Source organism: Sparus aurata, chromosome 8 (genome assembly GCF_900880675.1).
Source record: "Sparus aurata chromosome 8, fSpaAur1.1, whole genome shotgun sequence".
In the NCBI taxonomy this organism is placed as follows: domain Eukaryota; kingdom Metazoa; phylum Chordata; class Actinopteri; order Spariformes; family Sparidae; genus Sparus; species Sparus aurata.
This window is the reverse complement of record NC_044194.1, coordinates 15,706,537-15,732,924: the sequence shown is the minus strand read 5'-3', so window position 1 is coordinate 15,732,924 and position 26,388 is coordinate 15,706,537. Positions and strand designations below refer to the sequence as shown.

The 26,388-nt window shown below is 40.1% G+C and overlaps 3 protein-coding genes across 4 annotated transcripts in view; 2 read left to right on the top strand and 1 right to left on the bottom strand.

The window, feature by feature from the left end:
- LOC115586283 (cyclin-dependent kinase 17-like) overlaps positions 1 to 2,784 on the top strand; it is a 39,750-nt gene extending 36,966 nt beyond the window's left edge. The window contains exons 15-17 of the mRNA XM_030425181.1: positions 10 to 100; positions 271 to 348; positions 1,389 to 2,784. Coding sequence (XP_030281041.1) covers positions 10 to 100; positions 271 to 348; positions 1,389 to 1,426 — 207 coding nt within the window. The 3' untranslated portion in view covers positions 1,427 to 2,784. The remainder of the gene's footprint in view (positions 1 to 9; positions 101 to 270; positions 349 to 1,388) is intronic.
- A 3,510-nt stretch (positions 2,785 to 6,294) lies between these two features.
- On the bottom strand, positions 6,295 to 21,416 carry LOC115586284 (ETS domain-containing protein Elk-3). 2 transcript variants are annotated; one of them, XM_030425183.1, is made up of 5 exons: positions 21,280 to 21,416; positions 10,894 to 11,102; positions 9,797 to 10,582; positions 7,954 to 8,076; positions 6,295 to 7,062 (listed from the first exon to the last, which is right to left on the bottom strand). In XM_030425183.1, exons 2-5 carry the CDS (start codon positions 11,098 to 11,100, stop codon positions 6,964 to 6,966), a joined length of 1,215 nt encoding a protein of 404 aa, XP_030281043.1. In that variant the 5' UTR covers positions 11,101 to 11,102; positions 21,280 to 21,416; the 3' UTR covers positions 6,295 to 6,963. The 2 variants fall into 2 exon arrangements, with proteins under 2 accessions (XP_030281043.1, XP_030281042.1); XM_030425182.1 differs by lacking the exon at positions 21,280 to 21,416 and adding an exon at positions 14,825 to 15,134.
- On the top strand, positions 18,150 to 25,305 carry hal (histidine ammonia-lyase). Its single transcript, XM_030425179.1, has 20 exons — positions 18,150 to 18,435; positions 18,623 to 18,683; positions 18,916 to 18,943; positions 19,028 to 19,102; positions 19,193 to 19,265; positions 19,377 to 19,443; positions 19,940 to 19,977; positions 20,084 to 20,209; positions 20,363 to 20,502; positions 20,658 to 20,705; positions 21,084 to 21,231; positions 21,334 to 21,429; positions 21,948 to 22,006; positions 22,242 to 22,322; positions 22,444 to 22,509; positions 22,591 to 22,756; positions 22,956 to 23,090; positions 24,240 to 24,348; positions 24,477 to 24,546; positions 24,671 to 25,305. Exons 1-20 carry the CDS (start codon positions 18,189 to 18,191, stop codon positions 24,800 to 24,802), a joined length of 1,965 nt encoding a protein of 654 aa, XP_030281039.1. The 5' UTR covers positions 18,150 to 18,188; the 3' UTR covers positions 24,803 to 25,305.
- Positions 25,306 to 26,388: the final 1,083 nt, after the last annotated feature.

The window sequence follows — 26,388 nt, the reverse complement described above, 5'->3', positions numbered from 1 at the left end:
GAATTTCAGTATGAGTCGAAAAAAAGGATCGCTGCTGATGAAGCAATGAGACAGCCGTACTTCAGGAGCCTGGGGCCACGTGTGCACGCGCTGCCAGAGAGTGAGTAATGAAATGGCAACACAGTAATGTAGACTTGGCAGACTCCGCTAGGTACAACTTGAAGGATATTGCAGTGTACAGCGAGGATCATTTACAGCCTCGTAACAAAGACGCTATTCTCCTGGCACAATGTGATTTCTGTTGCACTGACTGACTCTAATGTCTGGCAGACATATCCATATTCACACTGAAGGAGGTCCAGCTGCAGCGAGACCCCGGCTACCGGAACTCATCGTACCCCGAGTCAGGTGAGGAATAATGCGAGGGTGAATTGCTCGTGTTTTCACTGTGAACCAGAGGGTTTTTAAACTGTGGGGTGTGTCTCCCCTGGGGGCCACAGGAGAGGGCATGGGGAGGGTGTGGAGGGAAGTGAGACAAAAATAATGCATGAGGTTAAAAAAGAGTGTTTGACTATTAACTAAGATATGTTATATATATATTTACATGTTTATCTTTGTAGTTTCAGTGTTTTATAACTGAATGCTTGAATATCATTTTTGATTTTATTATACTCATTAAATTTTAGCACAGACATAACATTTTACAGTATTTATAATTTTTGGCGCAGTGAAAGAAGTAGAGTATTAACTCAGTCAAAGCTGAACATATTTTTACATTCAGTGTTACTTAACACTTGTCATGGATTTATTTTTCTCTGTTCGTCACAAAGAACAATGACGCTCAAAACGACAACGTGATTTTCCTCTACCTTTGTTGAAACAGAGACAGTCGCTAATTTTTGCAATATTTTCAGTCTTGAAACGGGAGAAAATGGTGAACCAAGGAACATGAATGAGGCTACAAGTTGTCTTTGCAATATGCAGGTGTTAACTGAACAGGGAACATCACCCAGTGAAGTTGGCGAGCCCGGACGAGCGACGGTTATATTGTCTTCTGTGTCATTTGGATGGGACAATATCGTGATATCAAATTTTGAATTTTGCCCAAGCCTACGCACGATGTGTGTCCAACCCATAAGAGTTCTAACCCTAAACATCAGAACTTGCCTGAAAGTCACGTGTTTTAGTTTCCTGGCATATCCAAGTATAAGAAAGCTCACAGGAGCTCCTATCAGATAATTCTGCGTACTTTTTAATGGTGCCAAAATGTGAATAAATGAGGTCCAAAAACAGGACTCAAGTTGTAGCCCACTGAACTCGTGGCTATTAGACTCTCAAAGCATTGAGTGAAGTGTTGTTCCAAAACCCGTCGCCCCACAGTGTCTGACTCTGAAATCCTCGCTGTAAAAAAACAGAATAATTTATACTTTGTCTTTGTTTCCCTTCAGGCAACGGAAAGAGCAGAAGACAAAGCATGCTGTTTTAGATTCTCTGGACTGTATTTTTTTTTTTTTTGGGAAGGATCTCCTAGCTGTACAGTCTCGCTGATGGATCAGTAACCTGAGATGGATGTTGGCGTGGAGCATCATCATCTTCATCATCATCACTCCTCCCAGCTTACTTGGGAAACTTGTGTCCATAGTGCGATCGAACCCCCCCCCCCCCTCAAGGTTTTCGGCCTGAACCTGGCCCAAAAGAGACATTTATATACTGTACATCTATATTTATTGAGAAGAGAATTTGCTGCTAAATACAACTACTGTCTAGAATTCTAACTGGCTCAGTCACTTTAATGAGTACATGCAATGTGTATAGATTTTTAATTTTTATTTTGAAGTGGTGGTATTTTTAGTGATATTTTTTGTCATTATTTCCATTTTCATACATGCAAAGCTCCACCTCAAAGCTCCTGTGTGTGTGTGTGTGTGTGTGTGTGTGTGTGTGTGTGTGTGTGTGTGTGTGTGTGTGTGTGTGTGTGTGTGTGTGTGTGTGTGTGTGTGTGTGTGTGTGTGTGGGCAGACGAGCAGAGGGATGTTTCTGTAGCAACTCAAAAGTGTCTCTGTTGCCACGGTGCTGCTCTCAGCTGCACCCGTCATTTGTGACCATTTACTCTGAAGGTTTTTCGAGGCCAGCTTTGATAGAACTGATAATTTAATCCTAACCGGAGGATAATATGAGAGCAGTGCTGCCAAGCTCTGTGCAGAAAACATCACATTCTTGTCAGATGCTGGCGTATCATTCCAGGATGCTGCGGTCTCAGTCGTGACCAACGAACAAATGCAGTTTGGAGGGGGGGGGCAAAGCAGAATTATTGACAAGGGCATTATGGGATTAGTTACGCCTCCGAAAATTCTTCAGAAGATCTTTTAGTAGAGTGAACAAGCCTCTCATCATTTTCCACCTCTGTCTGACATGTAATCTCCTGCAGTCTTTTTACAAAGCCAAGGAGAAAAGTGAGTGTTGAAAGCTGCCTTTGTGCGTAACAGATGTGTTCTCCTTTCTGCCATTCCCATCGCCATCAACTGTAAAAATGGATCCTTTTTTTTTTTTCCCCTGATTTGCCTCCATCATCGTGTTGCATGCCCTCTCTCTTGTTGTATGAGGAAGCACACAGCCACTGAACTCCTAATTCAGGGAGCACTAGCTATAGTCCTGCCCCTAGTGAATACTGAGTCACGGTCTATTTAACAGTGTTACAAAGAGATGTTTTGTATGACATTCTTTAACTTTATTTGTGGATAATTGTTATTGGTGTGGGATTTCGTTGCAGATGCCCCTCCCATATTTGAGCTTTTTTTTTTTTTTTTCCAGATTAAAGAAAATAAAATCTAAAGTTTAAACAGATGAAATCATACGAACTGGTTTTGTTTAGTTTTCACCAAGAAATCAGAACTTTTTCTAAGTTCGGGTCATGGAAAAAAATAAATGTTTAAACTGATGAATTCTTTCCAATCCTGATATTAGGGAATAAAAAAGATACATTGACGGATATACACACATTTTTGTAATGAACAATCTAATGTGAAACACTTGCAACAAAAGTATAACGTGGACAATATTTTACAGTTTAACAATAAACATTATTGGAAATTTCATAAATATAAATCACCCCAAGCATAGATTTCTGCACCATGTTCCTTAAAACTAAAAGGTTTGCATATATAAGCCGTCAATATTGACCACACATATGCCAACACTGAAGTAAATGTGATAAGACAACTGATATATCGGTTAGATATATTACACCATCATTTATATGTTCATAAATTAGCTTATTCTTCCTGCTTTACACAGACTGTGGTGATGTATTCAGTGGTTTTTATTTCATAAGAAGATATACAGTTGTGGTCAAAAGTTTACATACACTTGTAAAGGACATAATGTCATGGCTGTCTTGAGTTTCCAATGATTTCTACAACTCTTATTTTTTTGTGATAGAGTGATTGGAGCACATACTTGTTTGTCACAAAAAACATTCATGAAGTTTGGTTCTTTTATGAATTTATTATGGGTCTACTGAAAATGTGACCAAATCTGCTGGGTCAAAAGTATACATACAGTAATGTTAATATTTGGTTACATGTCCCTTGGCAAGTTTCACTGCAATAAGGCGCTTCTGGTAGCCATCCACAAGCTTCTGGCAAGCTTCTGGTTGAATTTTTGACCACTCCTCTTGACAAAATTGGTGCAGTTCAGCTAAATTTGTTGGTTTTCTGACATGGACTTGTTTCTTCAGCATTGTCCACAAGTTCTCAATGGGGTTTAAGTCAGGACTTTGGGAAGGCCATTCTAAAACCTTATTTCTAGCCTGATTTAGCCATTCCTTTACCACTTTTGACGTGTGTTTGGGGTCATTGTCCTGTTGGAACACCCAACTGCGCCCAAGACCCAACCTTCGGGCTGATGATTTTAGGTTGTCCTGAAGAATTTGGAGGTAATCCTCCTTTTTCATTGTCCCATTTACTCTCTGTAAAGCACCAGTTCCATTGGCAGCAAAACAGGCCCAGAGCATAATACTACCACCACCATGCTTGACGGTAGGCATGGTGTTCCTGGGATTAAAGGCCTCACCTTTTCTCCTCCAAACATATTGCTGGGTATTGTGGCCAAACAGCTCAATTTTTGTTTCATCTGACCACAGAACTTTCCTCCAGAAGGTCTTATCTTTGTCCATGTGATCAGCAGCAAACTTTAGATGAGCCTTAAGGTGTCGCTTCTGGAGCAAGGGCTTCCTTCTTGCATGGTAGCCTCTCAGTCCATGGCGATGCAAAACACGCTTGACTGTGGACACTGACACCTGTGTTCCAGCAGCTTCCAATTCATTGCAGACCTGCTTTTTGGTGGTTCTCGGTTGACTCTTGATCATCCTGACCAATTTTCTCTCTGCAGCAGGTAATAGCTTGCGTTTTCTTCCTGATCGTGGCAGTGACATAACTGTGCCATGCACTTTATACTTACGAACAATTGTCTGCACAGTTGCTCTTGGGACCTTAAGCTGCTTTGAAATGGCTCCAAGTGACTTTCCTGACTTGTTCAAGTCAATGATTCGTTTTTTCAGATCTGTGCTGAGTTCCTTTGACTTTCCCATTGTAGCGTTTGTAACCGAGCCTAATGACTGCATCACATGAGCCCTATTTAAATGGGCTCAGAGAAGTCAACAGGTGTCGTCAATCATAATCACTCACATGAAGTTAAGAGGCCATGCCATGAAGCTAATTTGATTTGATTGTAACTTTTCTACATCACCAAAATTGATAATGTATGTTGCTGTATGTATACTTTTGACACAGCAGATTTGGTCACATTTTCAGTAGACCCATAATAAATTCATAAAAGAACCAAACTTCATGAATGTTTTTTGTGACAAACAAGTATGTGCTCCAATCACTCTATCACAAAAAAATAAGAGTTGTAGAAATTATTGGAAACTCAAGACAGCCATGACATTATGTCCTTTACAAGTGTATGTAAACTTTTGACCACAACTGTATGTACTGTTAAATTTAAGTTTTCTATTTCTGTGACACCTTAAGGGGCCATTTTTCGAAGGAACCCTTAAAAAGAAGGAAGGGTCATTACATCACCAGATCTTGCTTTGTGGTGTCAGCTGTATTGAAGTCTGTGGGAGGTGCATAGAGAAACACACTAAAACCCAACATATGACTTCTGATTAAGAAATGCCTCTAGAAAATGAAAGACCACACTTCAGAGAGCAGGTTTACCACTGATCTTTTTTTTTTGTTCTTTTATCTGCCGCTGTTTGTCCCTCAAATTTTGTTTGGGAAAGGCTCCTGTTCGCAGTGTAATTGAAGTCTCATCAGCTATATTTGCTTTGGTTTTAGTGTTTCTGCATGCATCTCCCATTAACATCAATACAGCTGACACAAAGAAAGATTCGCCGACTTCATGACGCTTCCCTCTTTTTTAGGTTCCTCGATCAGGTTCAGGAAATTTGCAAGTTGCAGTTTGTAGTGATTTGGTTCGTTGCACATTAGATGATGTCATCTTTTTCCTGGACACAATATTTATCGTAGTTCCTCAAATTAAAACAAATTATTTCACAATTTCAAACTTTTCTTAACTAATTCCTGACAGCAATTCAACCAAACTGGAAAAATCAACATTTCCGTTAGTGCAGGCTGGCTTATGGTGTTTTGTCAATCGAGCAGCGTTCCATGATCTGACTCACAGCAAACCACTCGCTGATTGAAATGAATTGTGATTGCACTTTTTGAATACGTCAGATTGTATCGCAATCCATTTTGCAATCATCTGCCCTAACATGTTTGAGCTGGGATTAGCTCATGATGTGCGTCATTGTTTTAAAATGCTACTAGTTGATGATGTCAGAAATAATTTCCAAGAAGTTCGAAAACATTTCATATTATGTGCACTGAGCTAGTTTAAAAAAAAAAAAAAAAAAAAAAGATTCATAACTAACTGGGAGGGCCCAGGTGTAATGACCCCTGTTGTACATTAGGGCTGCGATTTATGACTTGTCTGATACTCTTTTGATTATTTTCATGTTTACTGGATTTGTCGTTTGGTACAGAAAATGACAAAAAATGCTGTTCAGTGTTTCCTGAAGCACTAGATGACGTCCTCAAATGTCTTGTTTTGTCCACAAACCAAAGATATTCAGTTTACTGTCACAGAGTAAAGAATCACAAAATATTCCAATTTGACAAGCCGGACCTTTTTTCTTAAAAAAAAAAAAAAAAAAAAAAAGACTGAAATCAATTAATTGATTATCAAACTTGTTGGCCGTTAGTTTGAAAGTGCTGCAACAAGAAACCAAATAGTAATAATTGTGGATTATGTTTTAGCTGCTTTAAAATATGTAATTCAAAGTCACTCTGTTCAAGCATTCAATGCTTTGTTTATTGAAAATGACAAAAAACATTCTTCACAATACAAAATTATACAGAATACAAACTGTATACCAAGTCCAGTATAAAAAAAGAACATTACAAGTGTTACAAAGGTTTTTCATTGATTTGAAATCTCGTCTTCATTAAAAGATTTTAGGGGAAAAAAAGGGGTAACAAGGCACAGCCGGTACTATCTGAGAAGCATAGTGCATACAATACATACAATACCATACAAGTGAAATGACTGGTTTCACATTGTGATGAACATTTAAGGAAAAAGATTTTTTTTTTTAAAAACAAGATTAAAACAACCAAGCTCTCTGCGCAGAATGAGCTGCTGGCTAGTCTTCTGCAGCTACACGTCACTACTGTCCGTCGTGGACAGGGTCATGTGGAAATGTGCTGTACTTTATCACAAAGAGCCGAGACGTCTCACAGACATTGTGGCTGTATGGCTTTTACCAAGTGCTTTCAACCACTGGAATCTGAAGCAACGCAAGTGCAAAAAAGTGAGGTCACATACTGTCTCGTAGGACTTTTTCTGAAGCAAAAATTTAACAGAGAGCGCTGCTGCAGATGATGATGATGATGATAATGATGAGAAACTTTCGACAAGAGATGGATGAAGATGGGTTTTTTCACAGACCCTGGATCAGGATTTGTGGGTGGTGGGGGACAGGAGCAGAGAGGAGGGTGTTCCTTCCAGGTTTGGCAGGGGGACAGGCATGTGTCCGTTGATTAGGCTGGGGAACTGTGGAGGAAGAGAAAGGGGCTGAGAGTTAGTGGGGAGGGGACGGAGGCTCTCTGAAAGCTGCTTTCCGGTGAGGAACTGCAGCATTGTCACTGTGCTGGTTTCCTGTTTTTTTATTCATTGTGCTTCTTCCTTTTCGTCTCTGTCCCCTCTACCTCAACAACAGAAGGAGAAGTCAACATTATTTGTGCACAGAGAATCCGGTATGGTGTGTATGCGCTTGTGAAGGGGGTGTGGTGTGTGTGTGTGTGTGTGTGTGTGTGTGTGTGTGTGTGTGTGTGTTTCACAAATGAGGAGCAGCTCTCAAACCAGTCCACCCTGTTCAAACCGCCTCCCCTGGGCTCAAACAGGAAGTATTCACAGGATTTCCTCTCCCTCTCACGAGTGCTGAAACAGGACACCTCTGCTGGACCTGCTTACTGAGTCTCGACTAGTTTCACAACCGTTGCTGTCTGGTATTTTGCAGACTTCAAAAACACCTTGTTTTTAAGTTCTTCTGTCACGTAAACATGCAAAAATCTAGAAGATGAAGACTAGTTTTGCTTTAGACTGGCAATGAATGATGAGACATAATAAAAAGGGGATGTTATTGTATATTATAGTCGTATTGGTTATAAAATAAATGCCTCCACGTAAATTTAGGCTATAAAACTGGAGCCTATCCTTTTATTACTTGTTGTAAATGTTTTAGAATGGACTCATCTTAATCTTTCCCGTCTTTTTAACAACAGCTGGTAAGACAGGGGGATTTTTCACCTGCGCTGCTTCACAACTTCCTCCTTGGCACCAAACACTACCAGTAAACAAAAATCCTTTGAGTTCTCATCACGATTATTTTTGGCCTTCTCTCTTCCTCTATTGAATGTGTCTCCACCTGTATGTGCTTCTTACCTGGAATAGGGAGCTGTGGCCCTGCAGCCGGGCGGGGCTGAGCGGGGCGACGGGGCTCAAGCTGCTCCAGAAGTGGATGCCTGACAACAGCGGACTGTGAGCCAGCAGCAAACCAGAGGGAGTCTGTGAGGGGGGGGGAAGCTTCGTGTAAATACGAGAAACGAGTGAAGACAACATTTTTTTAAAAGAAAAACACTGGTTGGAGAGTGTTGCTCGGAGGGCTTCGGTAATGCGAAACATGCTGAAATGAAATGGTAAATGGACGTGTATTGGCGTTTGGAAAAACAAACTGATGGAGCAGGAAGGAAGTCTGTGGTTTCTCCCCCAGAATACAGGGGTGACGTGGGGAGGAGGTGGACAGTGGGGGTTGTTGTTGATTGGGGGGGGGGGGGGGGGGGTCCTCAAGCACTTGGAACACCGACTAGAGAGAAAACATATGAAATCAATTTCTGCCTCTCTCTCCCCTGGTCTTCTCCCCCCTCCCCCCTACTTTCCCCTGTGTCACCTCAGAGAAGTGAGCCAGTGTTGCGGAGAGGGACCCAGCCCCGCTCCCATTATTAATGGAATTATTGGAGCATATGGCATCACTTAGGGCCTCTTCCCCCTTCTCATAGGTTGGACTTGCAGAAGATTTCTGTAAATCGCTCGTTTTCCTCTGATCTCCCTTTTTGCGCCCTCATAAATAGACAGTGTGAGCGTAGTATTAATGCCTTTCTCCATGCATGTAGAAGTCTCTCATGTGGCATGAGTGATTTTTCTTTGTAACAGCTCCAATGTCAACACATTATTTACTGAAATAGATTGTGAAATGGCAGTTGATGCTTTCAGCAGAGCCTCTGGAGTTGTGGCAAAGATCAAAACAAACCAAAAACGTCACGGCTGGATGAATCTGGTTCTACATTTCGCGCAGAAAACACTCTCTGTCTCATAGCAGTCATTTCATTTGAGACTGGACGACCAATAGAGGTTTTAAATCCACTACTGGATTTACCACAGTTTACATTTTACACGCACTTTTATTTCTCAAACTTTAATTTAGACATATTTCTCGAAGGTCTGTTATTTGCAGCACGTAAACATTTGGGCAGTAATTTTGGCTTTAACCCCACAGAAATGTTTATCGAAGTTGTTTCAAAAGTTTTATCCAAAACCAAACACAGACAATGACTCATTAGTCTAAATTTGCTCAAAAATGTTCAAACAGATATGCAATTGCTTTGTGACATGAACTTTTTCATACGTTCTCTGTCTGTTTCTTGAGGATATGTTGGCTCAAGTGACTACTGAAATAAATGTAGCGGTAGTCTTTCCACCGACACATGCCAGGCTGTGTCAGATGTCTCTCGCCGCTTTAGGGGCACTGACATCATACTCTGGATGGATCCCATCATCTCCCCATAGCCAACCAGGCCACCACACACAGGGGACGGAAACAGATAGCATCACAGAATTATTCTGTTTCTGAGATTTGATTATTTTTTGGGCGCATTGTATTTCAGCTCTGGCTGGCACAGAGTTACATGATCTCTACTGTACCTTAAATTACAGCAGGCGAGAAAAAAAAAAGACTCGGAAAAATGTGTCAAAGGGCGGCCGTTGAGGTGTGTAAACATGTCCTGACTGGATAGAGATGAAACAGGTTTGAGAGCTGCCTCCAGTTCTGTAGAATATTAAGTAACATATATCATATTCAAATGTAGACCTGGCATGTTGAATGGGTCACCAGTCCCTTAAAGTGCCAACTATCATAATCTTAAGTTTCTAAACCGCCTGCTCATGTGTCTCTTAAGAGGCAGGAAACCCGGTTGAACACACAAGCTATCACCTGGTTGAATCATCTCACCTGTGCTGTGAAGAAGGCAGGAGTGAGGGAGCCAGACGGCAGTGCCGGACTGTTGAGGGCAATGGAGCCAATGTCGCTCCCTGCGAGCAGCAGGGACGGGGCGGAGATCTCCAGAGCTTTGGGCTTTTTGCTTTTTGGTGGGAGTCCATCTCCTTGGTTACTACTACTACAAGTAGTAGCGCTACGTCTGCCACTGCTGCTGCTCCTCTCTGGAGGCTGCAGGGCTCGCTCCCTGTGCCCAGAGGAGAGGTTGAGGGGCTGAGCGCTCTGGTCAGAGTCCTCCTCCTCCTCCTCCTTGACTGCAGGGCTCCAGCTTCGACCGGACTGAGAGGGTTGAGTGTGGGGAGAGGACGGGGAGTGGAGTTTGGATAACCTGGGGGAGATGAAGGACTCGGGTTTGACAGAAGGAGGGGAGCTCCTGTCACCGGCGTTTGTGCCAAAGCGGATGACGGAGCGCGGCTCCTCCTGGTGCTCCCGCAGAGCACGGAGCAGCTCGGGCTGGTTCTGCAGGGAGCTGATGCTGAAGGAGGAGTAGAGACCTGAGCGGAGGTAGTCGTTCCGACACTGCTGCGCCCCCAGCGCTGCCAGTGTCCTCCTCTGGGCCTCCTCCTCCCCTTCCTCTTCCTCCTCTTCTTCTACCTCCAGCTCAGAGGCCTCTCCTTCCTGGAGGGGAAACCGTCCAGAAGCCAGGCCCATCTCCACCGCCTGGGGGTCCATCTTCAGGATCTCAGGGAAGGATACAAACTTATAGACAAACTTCTGGCCAATCACCTTCTTGATGATGTTCTGTGAAACAGAATGCCATCAATGATGAAGAAAATTATTCATGAAAATAATAAGACACTTATCATTTATCTTGCGGATGATGACAAATACTATACTGAAACAACTGTGTATGTGCGCTACGTCACAGGCGGATGTGTACTGTGCATCTGATGAGAAAGAGGAAGTGGAAGTGGCTATCGGGGGAGATTGTGGGTTTAGAGAGAGGCACAACTATGAATCTGTTGTGGTACTTTCAGCAACAGGGACTGAAGACTAGTTGGGCGTTACACAGAGGCAGCTCCTGCACAATAACCACAGTCAGTTTAAATCACCTTGTCATAGTAGTAGCGCAGGGCTCTGCTCAGCTTGTCGTAGTTCATGTTGGTCTTGTTCTTGCGCAGCCCCCACAGCTTCGCCACTTCCTCCGATTTGAGGAGCTTGAACTCTCCGTCTGTGGACGTCCAGCATATCAGGTGCTTGTGACTTTGGTCCAGCAGCAGCTGCAGCAGGAACTGCCACAGAGTGATGGCACTGTCCATACCTGCAGCGAGGGAGGTGGGGGAGATTTTGCCCACGTTGGTTATTTTTAACATTATCACATGATGATGTCTCATATCTTCTTCCTGTGGACTTTTTCTCTGCTCAGAGTCGTCAGCTGACAGAGAAAAAGTACTAAAACTACCTCCTATGCTACCTGCCAGATGCTACAATGACAGAATAAGCACAAACTCAAACCTCAAAACACAGACAAGCTGGGTAGCTCTTTGCACCCTGCTGAGCTCATTGCTTTGTAGATTTAACACCTGTGTAAACTAATTGTTGTTAAAAAAAAAACCAAAAAAACATACACCTTGTGCATTTAAGGAGACATTTTAGAACAAAAAGAACTGATGTTTCATCTTAATTATAAGCCCCTGTTCCTGATTTCTGTCTTGCCAGCGTTCTTTACCGTATACAGACTAAATTAGGTTACTGTCTGAAGGGGGAACGGCCTGTTTGAGCTGTAACATGTGCAGTAAGGACGAGTGGACCAGTGATGAATAGAACAGTGTGTGTTAGAGAGTGTAGTGTAATGTAGCAGCAGCAGCAGAGGAGAAAAAAAATATAAGGAGGAACAACAGCTCAAGCCAGAAATATGCTGCGGTTCAACCTGGCCCTCTCTCCACAGGAAGTATGACGGGCCCAGGGTGGGTTATTCCTTTAATAGAGGAATGTGCAGCCTCGAAGCTCCTGTCTGCCTGCTAGGAGCTCATATATTAATAGTGTGTGTGTGTGTGTGTGTGTGTGTGTGTATTACCACAGACAGTAACAGCAGAGTATTGCTGAAAGGATTCAATGATTAGTCAAATGACAGATGATAACCTAGCAAAAATTTAGACAACTGATTAATTATGGAAAAATTTTAAATATGAGAATTTGCTTGTGTTTGTTTGTTCCTAGCTGGCCACCAACATCGCTGTGATTACGGGTCGACCGATATGGCTTTTTTCAGGGCCAACAGAGACTCTTAGAAATTAAAGAGACTAAAAACTGATATCGTGCATCAGTATTCATTTGCAGTAAAAAATAAACGCTTTGTGTCAAAATGTCAAACAACCAGTGATGAAATAAAGTACAGTTTGCTCAAGTTCTGTTCCTAAGAACAGTGTTCTGTTACTTTACACTTCCCCTACACATTTATTTGATAATTGTTTGACACTGGCTGACCAAAAGTCAATGTCAGAACAATGCCAACAAGTCATTCAACATTTGGTTGGTTTTAAGTCAGGCCGTCTTCTAGATGTCTCGAACCAACGTTATTCGAAGTTGAACCTTGACATTGCTCATGAGGTAAGTTTACCAAAACTCAACATCTGCTATTAAAATATCAACGTCCACACGTTGTCTTTCCAATGTTGGAGACTGATGTCAAGCCGACATTGGGTTTTGATTGGTCTGATGTTTATTTCTAAGATAAATTCAGATTCTGTCCAACTTCCTACTGGTGTTAAACTGACGGCTGGAGCCAGCTGGGCTTTCAAAAGGATTACACAAAAACTACTGAAGGTGTTTCAACGACACGTGGAGGATTGGTCTTGGCCCACAATAGATCCAATAAACTTGCAGGTGCAGATCTACATAAATGGATGTATCAAGGAATTTGTTCCCACTTTCTTGCTTTTGCGAGATAAGGCTTATTAAGGTGGCTGGTATCTATGAGCAAAGAATTTTGATGGATGGATTAGACTTGATTGGATTGGATTGATTGTCAGGCCTTGGCATTCTAGTTGTAAACTGAATATGTTGGAATTCTGATTCGTCAAGCGAGCAATTTGAAGATATGAGGACATCAGTTGGGGTCTGAGAAATGGTGACTGATTAGATTTTAGCAGACAATTTAGAGTTTTATGAGAAAAAAACCAAAACATATTAATGATGAAATCTAAATTAGTCGTAGACCTACATCAAATAGAGTTGGCTTTAATAGTGACTAATTAGTTTCATAGTTTATCTGTAGTCTAAGTTTAAGTTATTCTTAAATTATGACACATTTACTATCATAAATTAAAATTTAGCTTGGTAGTTTTCAAGCTGGGGCCCTTCAGTGAGTTGTAAGGGGAATACAATATTTTAATATTCATCACAAGTTTGGAGGAGGCTAGTTTGACCATTGATTGACCATTAGGAGTTTTTAATCTTCTAACCTAAAAGTACAAAATGAATCAGAAGCGATTCCCTAGAACACGATCCTGTCAGCTCAGATCTGTGCTCTAAACATCTATCCTCGGAGTCCTTGACATAAAAAAGTTTGCAAACCCCTAGTTTAGACAAGATTTGAATTATTCATCCAGAGTTCTTCTTTGGCTGCTTTTGTTAAATAAACATGGTCATGAAGAAACACTTTTCAAAGTGAGGCATCGATCATGTGTGGTTTCTGATCTTACTGACTCATCTTGTAGTCTTTTCTGTCTGATGTGAGGACGGATTAAAACAACAGTTTGGGCCTTTCAACAGTCTCTGTCCAGAGAAGAGAGGCAGAGGGAGGGAGGGCTTAACTCATTTCCGACACTTACCATCCCCTGAGTTTTCTATCTGCCATGTGAAACTACAAACCTGTCAAAGTCCGGACTTCCTCCTATTCTACTTCCAAGGACAAATAGTGAGGAGAGGGGATCCCACAGCAGGGGAGCATTTCCCTAGTCCTGCCATACTTCCCACAAAAAATCCCAAAGGGAGAAGGGTCAAAAGATCGGATCATTGTCCCCTTTTCACAGCTCCACCCTTTAACCCACTCTGAACCCAGACTTTGGTTTGGGCTTTTAAACACTTTGAAGCAAAAAGGGAAGCCTGCCAATACACGAGCCGCTGAGCTGACAGGGCTACAATTAGGGCCAGTGTGACTTATAAACATTCACCTTTGTGAGATGCTGCAAATAGCACAGAGGAAATTTTTAAAGTATGGAGCTGCTACTGTGGGTCAGAAAACACCTCAGAGGGAGTTTTTGAATATCATAAATTGACAACATCACTGCAGCTGTATCATCACCACACAGAGATAAAAAAAAACCCAACACAATGGCCCCACAATGAGATAACTACAGCCTCTGTGAAATATTGTATAACTCTTTCTAGGAATATTACAGGAGCATTGTGGTGGTTTTTTGGTCGGCGATCAGGAGTCCCTGCTGCGGATGCTCGCACGGAGAAGTCTCGCTGTGCGCACAAAGCCATCCAGTGTGTTGGCTGGACGGAAACTCCTAATGAGATTAGATGGTGTGTGTGCAGACATTACTTAGCCATGACTAAATCTGCTCTCTTCCTGTTCGCAGACGGTGGAAAAACCAGCAAAGAGGGGGCCCCGCAAGAAAAGTATCTCTAAACAGCTATAAGTTTGTTTTTTGTGCATCTTTTGTTTGCATCTTTGTTTAGTTTTTTTCTAAAGGGAGGATACAGTTTTTGTATCCGGGACTTGAAGTTGCAGTAACATCGGTCTGGATCACTCTTTTGCCCCACTGACTCATTTTCAAGATGTTGCTCGGACCGGAAGACGATTATGTCCGTGTATAAATGTTTAACTACTCCTGCTTTAAAAAAACAAAAACAAAAACGTTATAAACACGCTCGATCCAAAGAGTTAAATAGACGGGGCGAAAACTTTACACCAAAAACGATTCGTCTAGAGACTAAAGACTAATCGTGCCTTTCTTTTCTCCCGTACGAAGCCACCAATGAGCCAACAAAGCGCTGCTCATACATACAAACACGTCAGGTTGTCGTTCTTACCTGCGATCTCTCACTCGGTCTTTTCCCTCCGTGAAACTTTACGGTGAAGCTGGTGGGATTCCTTGTTTTTCCATGCTTACTTCTGGTCTACACAGTTGTGCTGGACTGAAATAGGATCCTGGGCTTTTTCTCTTTCTGAGCAGGAAGTTGGAGCAGGCAGACACAGAGCCGGCTCACTTCCTCTCCCCGACGATTCCCCAGGCAGTTTGCCGTCTGTGTAAACACACTTTTCCTCCCCTCCTCTTCTCCTCTGCCTGCCTGCCCGCTGACGGCCAGCAGTAAGGCCTACTCTGTGTCGGCACACATGTGGTGGTAGAAACTCCTACAGACCGTAAACTGACATCATCAGTACCGCAGCCCTACTGTGATGCCTTCATGTACGGCTCGTTACTTCAATCACTCACATTCACAGACACGAAAAGACATGTGATAATGCTATTTTCGTAACGGGGGTTTGTGCTACATAACATAATTGAATGTGTCTGAATCAGCGTCATGGTATAGGGGACACTTCATCTTCTTTACTATCTGATAAATAAATGCCGTGTTTCAGATACCCAACAATCATACTTGAGTAAAAGTAAAGATGACATGTTGAAATATTAGTTTGATAAAAGTGAAGGTCGCCAATACAAATAAAACTTGAGTAAAAGTCTTAAAGTATCTAATATCAAATGTATGCCAACATCAAAGGTACACGTAAAAGTAAATATTCAGCATTTTTCTGACTATCAAAATCAGTGTTTTTATGATTGACAATCAAATGCTTTTAAATTGAGCTACTTTGGCCCTTATGCAGCATGCAATTCAAAATTCAAGATTTATTTAATGCCATTATACTTAGATACAATAAAAAAAGTAAAATTCTGCTTCTGAAATAGAAGTCTGAAGTAGCAGAACGTGAAGTACAAGTTCCTTCAAATTGTACAATATATATAAGACCTGACTCACACTGCAGCACAAGAGATTGACAAATAGGTAAGAAAACAGAGAAGTTACCTAATACACTAAAAAAAATTACAAATGAAAGAAATGTAATACATTAGTTACAACTATATACTATATGCAGTTTAAACTACTATACCTGTGCATGACTATGTATATGAATTGTGAAAATATGTGCAACAATTAGTACAATTGCACAACTCTGAAGTCTTTATACCTTGATTTGTCATACTATAACACACGATAATACCTATTATGTTCATTTTATGTATATATGTATATTATATCTAATGTATTATTTGTTATATTTTCAGTTTTAATATGTATTTATTTTCACATTTTGTGTTTGTTTTTTATGTCCTATATTATTGTGTGAAAAATTGAAAATCAATACATTTAAGAAAAAGGACACATTCAGGAACTGCTATTTAGAGCACAACCGATATATTTGGCTTTGCTAACAACAGACATATCAATATCGACGTATACACTGTCCAATAAGCGCTCACACTACACTTTTATTTTTAATATAATAATGCAGGAAAAGATGCCTACAGTGATGTTTACTGTTTCAGTGCAATTATGTAAAATGTCTTTTTACGCAAGTGTTTGTTAACAACACTTGAGGGGTCAGTGCAAAACATATTCGTATATCAGACAATATATCAATGTCGGAATTTTTTGATCCCTGATATCCTTATCGACATCTGCCCTAATAACTGAGTATCTGTCGGGCTCCACGGCTTTTATTTTGTTGAGGTATTTTGACTAGTTCGTCACATATTAAACAATGATAGAATAAACCGCATTTACCTTCAGTTGTTTTGTGTCTACTTAATACCCTCTCTATTGGTACTGTGCAGGTAGGAGGCACCATGACTGACACACCAAACGATAAGACTTTATGAATCCTGAATTGAATTCTAACAAAAGCACAAGAAACAAAACAGAAAATGTAAGTAAATAATAACTGCTGACATCTGTGCTTAATAGAATAACATTACAAATAAATTATGATGAGCTTTTGAAAAAATAAGTGAACTACAATAAAAATCACATGGAAAAAGTAGTATACAATAATATAAAGAAGAATTTAAAGGTATTATTGCACCTAATATTGTAAAAAGTAGTGTTGAAAATGCTACAAAACTGTGAAAATGTAATAAAAACTGTAAGTTTGGCATAAGATGTTAAACTGTTTGAGTATGAACTTTGAGATGGTTGGATTTATATTCTAAGTTAATTTTTCAACAGTATTTTTGCCTTGATTTGATTTTAGGAATAAAATAAGAATAGCGAAAATCTTCAGCTGGCATGAACTACTGATGTAAATGCAAATACATGTTACATACATGGAACTCGGCTAAGACAACTTGGTCTAAAGGGACATCAGAGATGTTTATATGTAGACATGTCTCATGTTTTCTTGGGGAAATAAAAACTTTTGGCATTAAAGATTTATTGCGCAACATTTAAGACAGAACAGATTTTGAGCTCTTTTGTTTCTCAGTTTGTTAAATCAGTGCATGGCCTCTCAGTAGGCCAGAGGTAATGTTACACTAAGGATCTGATAAAATACACTGGGCTTGTTTGTTTTAGGACCTGTGTACCTGTGCAGGTCAAGCAGTTCATGTACATACATATACAAATACAAGTACAAATGTTTGTTTGTAATAACATCCAGCTGACTGTTTGAATGTGCTGTAATGAATGTTTATTTTTTAATAAGAAACAGTGTAAATCAAATATAACCTCATCTAAAGAGTAATTTGGGATTAGCTAAAGGTTTGGTCTTGATTTCCATGAATCTTTACAGAAAAATTTGATGTAAATACATCATAAGATTTCATTGCTATCACCTAACATTACGCTGAATGATTAAATCAAATTGCAAATGTTTATCATGTTGTTTACACCACCACCGCCACAACATTTACACAGACATTTGAAATGTCTGACAGCAAGTGAAGGCATCAGTAGTAAAAGTACTGTAGTATTATTCAACTCTCAATACTTTTAAAACCAAATTGTGATTTTATTTCCAGTCCTTTTGAGACTAAAATGTCCTTGATTTTCTTGTTTGTTGGTAGAAATAACAGTAATTTGTTTGGTTGTTAATGAAGCTTGTATAGAAAAAAATCAACCATTAACCTTCACTCAATCCTTTTGGCTTCCTCATCTAAACACATCCATTTGTGTCGCTGCCGATGCATTTCTGTGTATAAACCACGTGAACGCATCATGTCTGCAACTCTGTGTGACCAAGCTGAGGAGGTCAGTAGTCCCCAGAGGTGCGACACCGACGAGGCGTGGCTCTCCAGCGGTGCGTCTGATTGGCGGCTGAACTTAAGGCGGCTGAATGTGGTACCTTGGAGAGCGGCGAGCAGCGCTCACTGCAGCAGAGTCCGGCTGAAGCGCCATGCCTCGTTTTACTGTCCACATCCGAGATGAGTGGCTGGCAGTGCCCTGCCGGGATACCACCAACACCATTCAGTGGCTCGGGCAAGAATCTCTCAAACGTTACATAAAGAACAAACCGGACAACGGCGGCATCACGGCTGTGAAGGACACTCGTTTTGTGGTGCGCAGGTGCCAGAGTTTGGGTTTGTTGGACGCGGATGACACCATCGAGGATGTACTGGAGGATAATGACTTTGTTGAGCTGGGTAATAACCGTCCGCAGTTAAAATATAAGAGATGTATCTGTGAGACATTGGAGATGTTTTACCACTAGCTGTGCGTAATTGCGCATGGTCAGTTACATCCCAAGGGTATGAGACATTCAATGTTAATTACATTATTTAACAATAAGAAGAAATATTTACTATGTGCATCATAATCCTGTATTTACAGCTATTGAAGGAGACACCATGTCTCCTGACTTCATCCCCTGTGAACCTGGAGTTTCTCATCTGTATCCTTAAACCTGCTTAGTATTTGTGCCATATTAAGAACACGAGTACTTTTGTTTTCAATCATAAAATCAGTTTCTGTTCAAGATATTATGTTTTGAATTAAGGGTAATACTAACTTTTGAAGGGATAAACTAGTCATATATTTAATAACATCTAGTTTTTTTTATAAAAATCCAGTATAGGGCAACCATGTTTTTGCAAAAAGTTCCTTAATCTAACTGTGTGAAACAGTACAGCAGCATACAGAGAACCAGGAGAAGTAAGTGTCTACTTATTCGCTGTTCAAATTTAAAACATGTCGGGCCGACTACTGCTACTGTGTAACACGAGTCTCCCTGTGCAGTATATCTCCCTGGACGGGAACAGCCTTACATCGACAGATCTCGTCAATTTAGGAAGGGGACTCTACAAGATAAAGGTAATGATCAACGATTGTATTCTTTGTCATGGCTTGTCTGTGTTAATCTTTAACTTAAACCTAATCATTCCATTTGCCAACATTTTCCAGCTGACTGCAGAGGCAGAAAGGAAGGTTGTGCAAGCCAGAGAACTTTTGGACACCATCGTCAAAGAAAACAAAGGTTAAGATGCAAAATAAAGACCTTACATTTGTTTAATGTTAACCAGCTACAGTAAAGTGTTACAGAAATCAGTGATACTCTGTCTGACTTCTCTTGTCTCCATCCCTCCAGTTGTCTATGGAATCACAACAGGTTTTGGGAAATTTGCCCGAACTGTCATTCCTGTCAGCAAACTCAAGTAAAGACAATATTTTCATAATCCTGGGGTTCCACATGCACCCAAAAATCTGTCAAGTGCGACTAAATACTTTTGTTGGTCGCACCGCCACGCCTGAAATTGAGCATGTCTAATTTAACCTATAAAAATATTGTTAAACAAACACCAACCTGTGTCTACACTGTCTGTGTAGACAGTTCCCTTCAAACAAATATTAGCCTATAAACAACTTTGAACAACTTTTGAAATTATTGTAGTGTGTGCTGTGATTTAAACCATTTCCCTGCACCTTTATTGAAGTTTACAATAAATCTCATAATGTGCAAAGAATTTAATTGAAATGTATCACCATGTGAACTTTTATTATTTGTTAGTGCATCTAAATGAAAAGTTAGGATCACCAGTGCAACCAGTGTTTGTCTTGAGCTCTGATTTTCTTTGTCAATATCAGATCTTCTGTTGGAGAATGAGTCGTTATTATGCGCTGATTGCTGGCTGTTCACTTCTCATCCCACAGGGAGCTGCAGGAGAACTTGGTGCGCTCACACTCAGCAGGTAACAAAACTCTGTAAAACTCACGTACTAGTTAAGATTGTCTGACAAAGAGTCAGCATTATTGATATCTATATCAGCATCATCAGTGTTACGCTACTGTTTGTAGGTGTGGGAAACCCGCTGAGCCCAGAAAGAACCCGCATGCTGCTCGCACTGAGGATCAATGTTCTGGCCAAAGGGCACAGCGGAATTTCTCTGGAAACCCTTCATGCCATGATCCAAGCATTCAACGGTAAACCACCGACCTCATTTTACCTTAACTGACCTGGGATATCAGCTTCAGTTCAGTCGACTACTGATAACTTCCTTTAGGGATCAATATTGGGGAAGCTGACTGCCATATAACTGATTTTGTACTGATGTGTAACTCACTTTGCCCCTGCAGCCTCCTGCCTCTCCTTCGTCCCAGAGAAGGGAACAGTGGGTGCTAGTGGCGACCTGGCACCCCTTTCTCACCTGGCCCTGGGGCTGATGGGAGAGGGTAAAATGTGGTCTCCCAAGAGCGGATGGGCAGATGCCAAATATGTAAGATAGAGTTGTCATGATGAGTTTTATGTTGTTGTAAAACAATGAATTGCTTAATGCTGCAGGAAATGTGCATTTTGTTTGTAAGAGTCCATGTTTGCTTTTTGATGATCCCATAACCTTTTACATGTTTTTCCCCTTTCATCTCTGGCCAGGTCCTGGAGGCACATGGACTGAAGCCAATATCACTGAAGCCTAAAGAGGTAATGTTTAAAAGCAACCGTGCTGATCTCATATTTGGATGACCTCCACCGAAATGACCCAGGGTTCAATGAAAACACATTGTGGTTTAAAAGAACAAAAACAGTGTTTACATTTACAATTAAGCAGCACAATATAGAACTCACTGCATTGCATTCTCCTAGTGGCCTTATTAAAGGAACAAAATGTTATTTCCTGGAGAAATATAGTTGAGTCTCTTCCCCAGATAATCAAATATTGATGCTTTAGGTTGTCCGTTGGGTGGGACCCCAACTGAAGCGTCTATATTTGATGATCTGGGAATGAGACTCAACTATATTTCTCCAGAAAGTTACATTCTGTTGCTTTAAGTGAAAAATACATACATCTGTCCCATACAGGGTCTTGCTCTGATTAACGGGACCCAGATGATCACCTCTATGGGGGCGGAAGCTGTGGAGCGAGCCCTGGCGATCGCTCAACAGGCAGACATCATTGCTGCTCTGACTCTAGAGGTGCTAAAAGGAACCACCAAGGCCTTTGACAGTGGTGAGCAGTGGCAGCAGCAAGAAAATCACAAGACATAATTATATTTACCTCAAACTTCAGGTTTCTGTATCCGGTTTCATTTTCTGGTGTCTTCTCCTGCAGACATCCACACACTGCGTCCCCACCCAGGCCAGATAGAGGTGGCCCAACGCTTCCGCTCGTTGCTGGACTCTGATCACCATCCGTCCCAGATAGCAGGTCAGTGGACGGACCCAGAATCTAAAACAGAGCTCCAATGATTAGTCGATTAGCAATTAGCAGCCAAATTAATTTTATTATCACTTAATTGTTTCAAGGGAAGATGTCAAACATTAGCTGTTTATTAAATGTAAGGATTTTCTGATGGTCTTCATCACTTATGACAGTAAACATAGAGTGTTTGGGTTGTTTGATTGTTGGTTGTGCAAAATAAGAAAACTGAAGCATTCACTTTGGGATCTGAGCAAATATGATGAGCATATTTAACAATTTCTTACCATTTTAAAGAGTAATAGTGACAATTACCGATTATCAAAAATAATCATTGCTGCTGCCCTCAAAACCGACAAATAACATTACATTATATATTAATCATGCATAGGTATTAAGTTATCTATGCTTAATAGCAGAGCAGCACTGTTGCCTCTTAGTGAAAGGATCTTGTGTTCATTCCTGCATTGCACCCTTAATAATGTAGTTCTTAATGTGTGTCATCTGGTGTTGGTGTCTTTCTCCAGAGAGCCACCGCTTCTGTGACAGAGTCCAGGATGCCTACACTATGCGGTGTTGCCCTCAGGTAACCTCGAGTCGAGTTTATTCATATATCCCAAAATCACACGTTTCACCTTAAAGACTTTACAATCTGTGCACCCTTAATGCTCACTTTCTCAATTTGGAATAGGAAAAACTCTGTGGTGGTCTCTTGTGATAGGTCCCATATGAGTCCTGAGGCAGAGCATTCAGGTCGTTGGAACTGGAGTAAGAGTGTGTTGAGTATTCAGTTGTTCCTGAGCATACCCTTCTGTTCACAGGTTCATGGAGTCACCAATGATACAATAAAATTTGTCCAGAACATCATCAATACAGAAATCAACAGTGCCACCGACAATCCTGTATCCTTCCCTGGTATCAAGACGACAAAACTAGATGGTTGCCACTTTTTCCTCTGTACTCGAAACTTTAAATTAGTTCAACCAGAAAGACTTTATTTATTTTTCTTAACGGCCCTCTAAGATGGTATTTGCAGAAAGAGGTGAGACCATTTCAGGTGGGAATTTCCATGGTGAATACCCAGCAAAGGTACACATGTTTGTGACTCATAATTATTTTTTCTTGTGGATTTTGTTCTCCTCTTTTTCATTGACCCTTCTTTTCTCTTAGGCTCTGGACTTTTTAGCCATTGCAGTCCATGAGCTGGCCTCAATCAGTGAGAGGAGGATTGAAAGGTTGTGTAACCCGTCTCTGAGTGAGCTGCCTGCCTTCCTCGTCAATGAGGGAGGACTCAACTCAGGATTCATGATTGCTCATTGCACTGCTGCTGCTTTGGGTTAGTGTGCAAAGAGATACAATACAATGGAGCATGGTTATCAGGAACTTAAGTGATAATCCCGCTACAAAGCAGATTCAGTAGATTTGATATAGAATACAGACTTTCAGATAGAATGTTTTTTCTGCATTAATTTCTCTTTTTACTCAATGTTTTCAGCATGAACCTTGAAATTGATCTCCATTATTGTACTCTCTAGTTTCAGAGAATAAGGTTTTGTGTCATCCATCTTCTGTGGACTCCTTGTCCACCAGTGCTGCCACAGAAGACCATGTGTCCATGGGAGGCTGGGCTGCGAGGAAGGCCCTGAGGGTCATTGAACATGTGGAGCAAGGTGGGTTTTTTTTTGTTTTACATTTTTTTAATCTGGGCTTGATTGGATTATTGTTACTATTAAATAGAACTTATTCAGCTATGGTTTTCTCATGTTGGTGCTGTAGGACTTCAGACTTCCATCAAATAAACCAATCCATCTAAAGGCCAAAATTAAGGGAACACTGAATAAAAAATAACTAACATTAAGGCAATAGTAAAGCAATCGCAGTTACACAAGCTTCTAAAGGTCAGTGGTCATTGTCTCCAGCTGTTTTTTTTTAAAAGAAAGGATCTTACGACTACTTCATTTTGATTAGACTTTTGAAAGCGACAAGAAGCATCATCCTGTTCCTGATGCCTCTGCACAAAAAGGTGCAAATTTTAAAATGGAGGAAACCATGCCAGTGTACACAACTGTGGATAAATGGCTGATTTGGTGGTTAACCATGAAACTGGTTAACCAGTTGCATAATGCATAGCTGAATGAATGCATCCATTGCAAAACGTCTTCTTTTTACTTTCTAAAAATAAATATTCAGGAGACACAGTAAGATATAAAAGTAGTTGCAATATGAAAAGCTAAAGCCAACAGCTGTGAAGACTACAGAGCACTTCAACCTACAATGACTGTTTTTCTGGCTAGTAGTAGATATTAAATGATATTGTGAGTTTTGTTCAGTCCAGTTACAGCTACACTGCATGGACATAAAATATCAGATTTATCTGATATTCCCATGTTATTTATATGAAAATGATGATACATCCATTCAGGTTGCAAACCTAATTCAAAGATTGGATGAAGCAAAGCATCTTTAATGGGCTACATCCTCTGATCAGAATAATAATAATAAAAAAATTAAGGAACAAAAAGAAACCAACAAAATTATTTATTATGAAGAAGTGTTGAAGCTTTTCTAGAGCTCCATTTGTGGTTTAATAATCCTATATTAGCGAACAAAGGATTGTTATTTATCATCCCAAAAGTACTAACATTAATTACTGTGTGACATTTTAAATTCTGAGACTAAAATAATTATCACTAAGAAGTGGACTAAACTAAATAAGACATTTAAAATGATATTCTTTAGCTAACAAACTCAAAATTGAATGAATTATTGAATTATTTAGCAACATTTTGCCAAATCTAACTGATGTTTTCTGTGATCAGTTCTTGCTATAGAGCTGTTGGCGGCCTGTCAGGGTATCGAGTTCCTCCGCCCCCTTCGTACCACAACTCCACTGGAGAAGGTCTATGAACTTGTGCGCAGTGTTGTCAAGTAAGTCAAACAGATGTGGCCATGGTACACAGCTTTCAGTCTGCTGAAGTTATGTGCAGGATGGTTAATATTTATCCACTGTTCCACTTCTGACTCTCTCATAATGTCAACTGTTCTGCCTCTAACAGACCATGGATCAAAGACAGATTCATGTCTCCAGACATTGAAGCTGTTCACCGTCTTCTAATTGACCAGAAGGCAAGTGTCAAGTCTCATGGAGGAAGTTTTGTCATACCAATTTCTGGCTGTAAAATGTGTCCAATGAATGCAAACTCGAGGCAAATTGATCATTTAAAATGACATGTATATATTTTCTACTTAGGTGTGGAATGTGGCCAAACCATATATTGACAAGTATCAGTCAGAGTACATCCCAGAGTCCCGTCCCGTCTCTCCTACTGCCTTCTCTCTGGACTCTCCAGCATCACCGAGGAAGCGTGTTCGCCATGAGTGAAAGGATGTTGGGATTATTGTTCTTTTGCAATAACGAAAATGACACACATCTTTTATTGACACCTTTGTGGATTCCAATGAAAACCAACCAGAATCTTTGACTGAAGATGCAATGTTGTTTTCACCACTGTAAACTAAATTAATACTTTGATTTCTGACATTAACATTTTTTATCCTTGAGGATATTCTAATTTAAGAACTGGGTTTGCTTTATATATATATTTCTCTAGTAATTATCAGGTATTAAACGTACGCCACACCACTGTGCACTAGAGTTGTATTTATCTAAACTTTGTTGTCCCTTTAAAATGTGCATAATTTAGTTTTTATTGCTGCATGACTACCTCAGCCATTGTGTACCATTTTCATATCAAATATCTTTAATGATGTAGCACAAACAATGCTAAGATTAAATGTTTTTTTTTTCTGGTGTAATTATTTGAAAGTTTAAATGATTGTTATCTATAATGAAATAAATTCCCAACAAAAATGAAACACTTTAAAGTTGCATTCTGTAAATGTGTGGATGACTGTATTTACCCTGCCTTCTGTTTACTATTGCTGTTTATATGTCTGTTCATTTACAGGTTGTTTGTGGTTAACAATGATACACCAACTTATCTCCGATTTCTTATTACACTGTATTTGTCAGTGTTATAATTACTTCTACCACTCAAAGTGGTTAAAACAATGATTATTGACAAATTGATTTATGGATTACTTATCTCCAGGTCGTATGACACAGCAGCAGTACATGAAGGAACACATTGTACAAAGAATACTGCAACGTGCCAAACACAAGTACTAACATAAAAAGTAAGCATAGGCATTCAAGTGTGCAGAAAGAAAATCATTTCTTTCTAAGAAAGAAAATGTAATTATAAATTCAAATAGTAATGGTAATATTAGTTACAATAGCGGTATATAATCTATTATCACTGGTCTTCATTAGATTAGATTAAATTAGATTAGATAAAATGGTCTTTATTTATCCCACAACAGGGTAATTCACTTGTTACAACAGCTCAATATGCACAAGTACAGAAAAAGAATCAGACAAATATGCGTAAAGTTGAATAGAAAATAAATAGAAGAAAATAAGATATATACATAAAACAATAACATATTTTCAAAAACAAATTAACAATTAAAATATTTACAAAAAACAAACAAGTGAGTGGAAAGGGATTGTTCAGGTAGTGCTTGAGTTAAACAGTCTGATCACTGATGACTTAAATGATCTGCGGTGGCGCTCCTTCTTACACAGTGGGTGTAATTATGATGACAATATTATTATAGAAACCCGTAGAATGTAAGACACGGTGCAGCTACAACAAGTCAGATATGTGATAGCAAAGAAAACCCATCATTCATTTTTTAAATCTGTGTGTTGTAGGTTTATCTGGTATAAAGAGACATTTACATTACATGTACATTATCTGAAAAATGACTGAAAACACTGACCCATTGTCAAAATTGTTGCTGACTGATATTCTGCTGATCAATTCAGTAATCAACTAGTTGATTCGGCTATAATAATCTGTGATTTAAAGATCAAATACAATATACTTCCATAAACAAAGTTCC

What these genes read in the sequence shown, in the direction of transcription:
- hal (XM_030425179.1), top strand. Translation starts at nt 18,189, where the DNA reads ATGCCTCGTTTTACTGTCCACATCCGAGATGAGTGGCTGGCAGTGCCC. An exon ending in TTGCACTGCTGCTGCTTTGG is followed by an intron (nt 22,757 to 22,955) that starts GTTAGTGTGCAA and finishes TGTACTCTCTAG; the next exon opens with TTTCAGAGAATAAGGTTTTG. An exon ending in CATTGAACATGTGGAGCAAG is followed by an intron (nt 23,091 to 24,239) that starts GTGGGTTTTTTT and finishes TTCTGTGATCAG; the next exon opens with TTCTTGCTATAGAGCTGTTG.
- LOC115586284 (XM_030425183.1), bottom strand. Translation starts at nt 11,100, where the DNA reads ATGGACAGTGCCATCACTCTGTGGCAGTTCCTGCTGCAGCTGCTGCTG. An exon ending in TGCGCTACTACTATGACAAG is followed by an intron (nt 10,583 to 10,893) that starts GTGATTTAAACT and finishes TCTGTTTCACAG; the next exon opens with AACATCATCAAGAAGGTGAT. An exon ending in GCCACAGCTCCCTATTCCAG is followed by an intron (nt 7,063 to 7,953) that starts GTAAGAAGCACA and finishes CTTCCTCCACAG; the next exon opens with TTCCCCAGCCTAATCAACGG.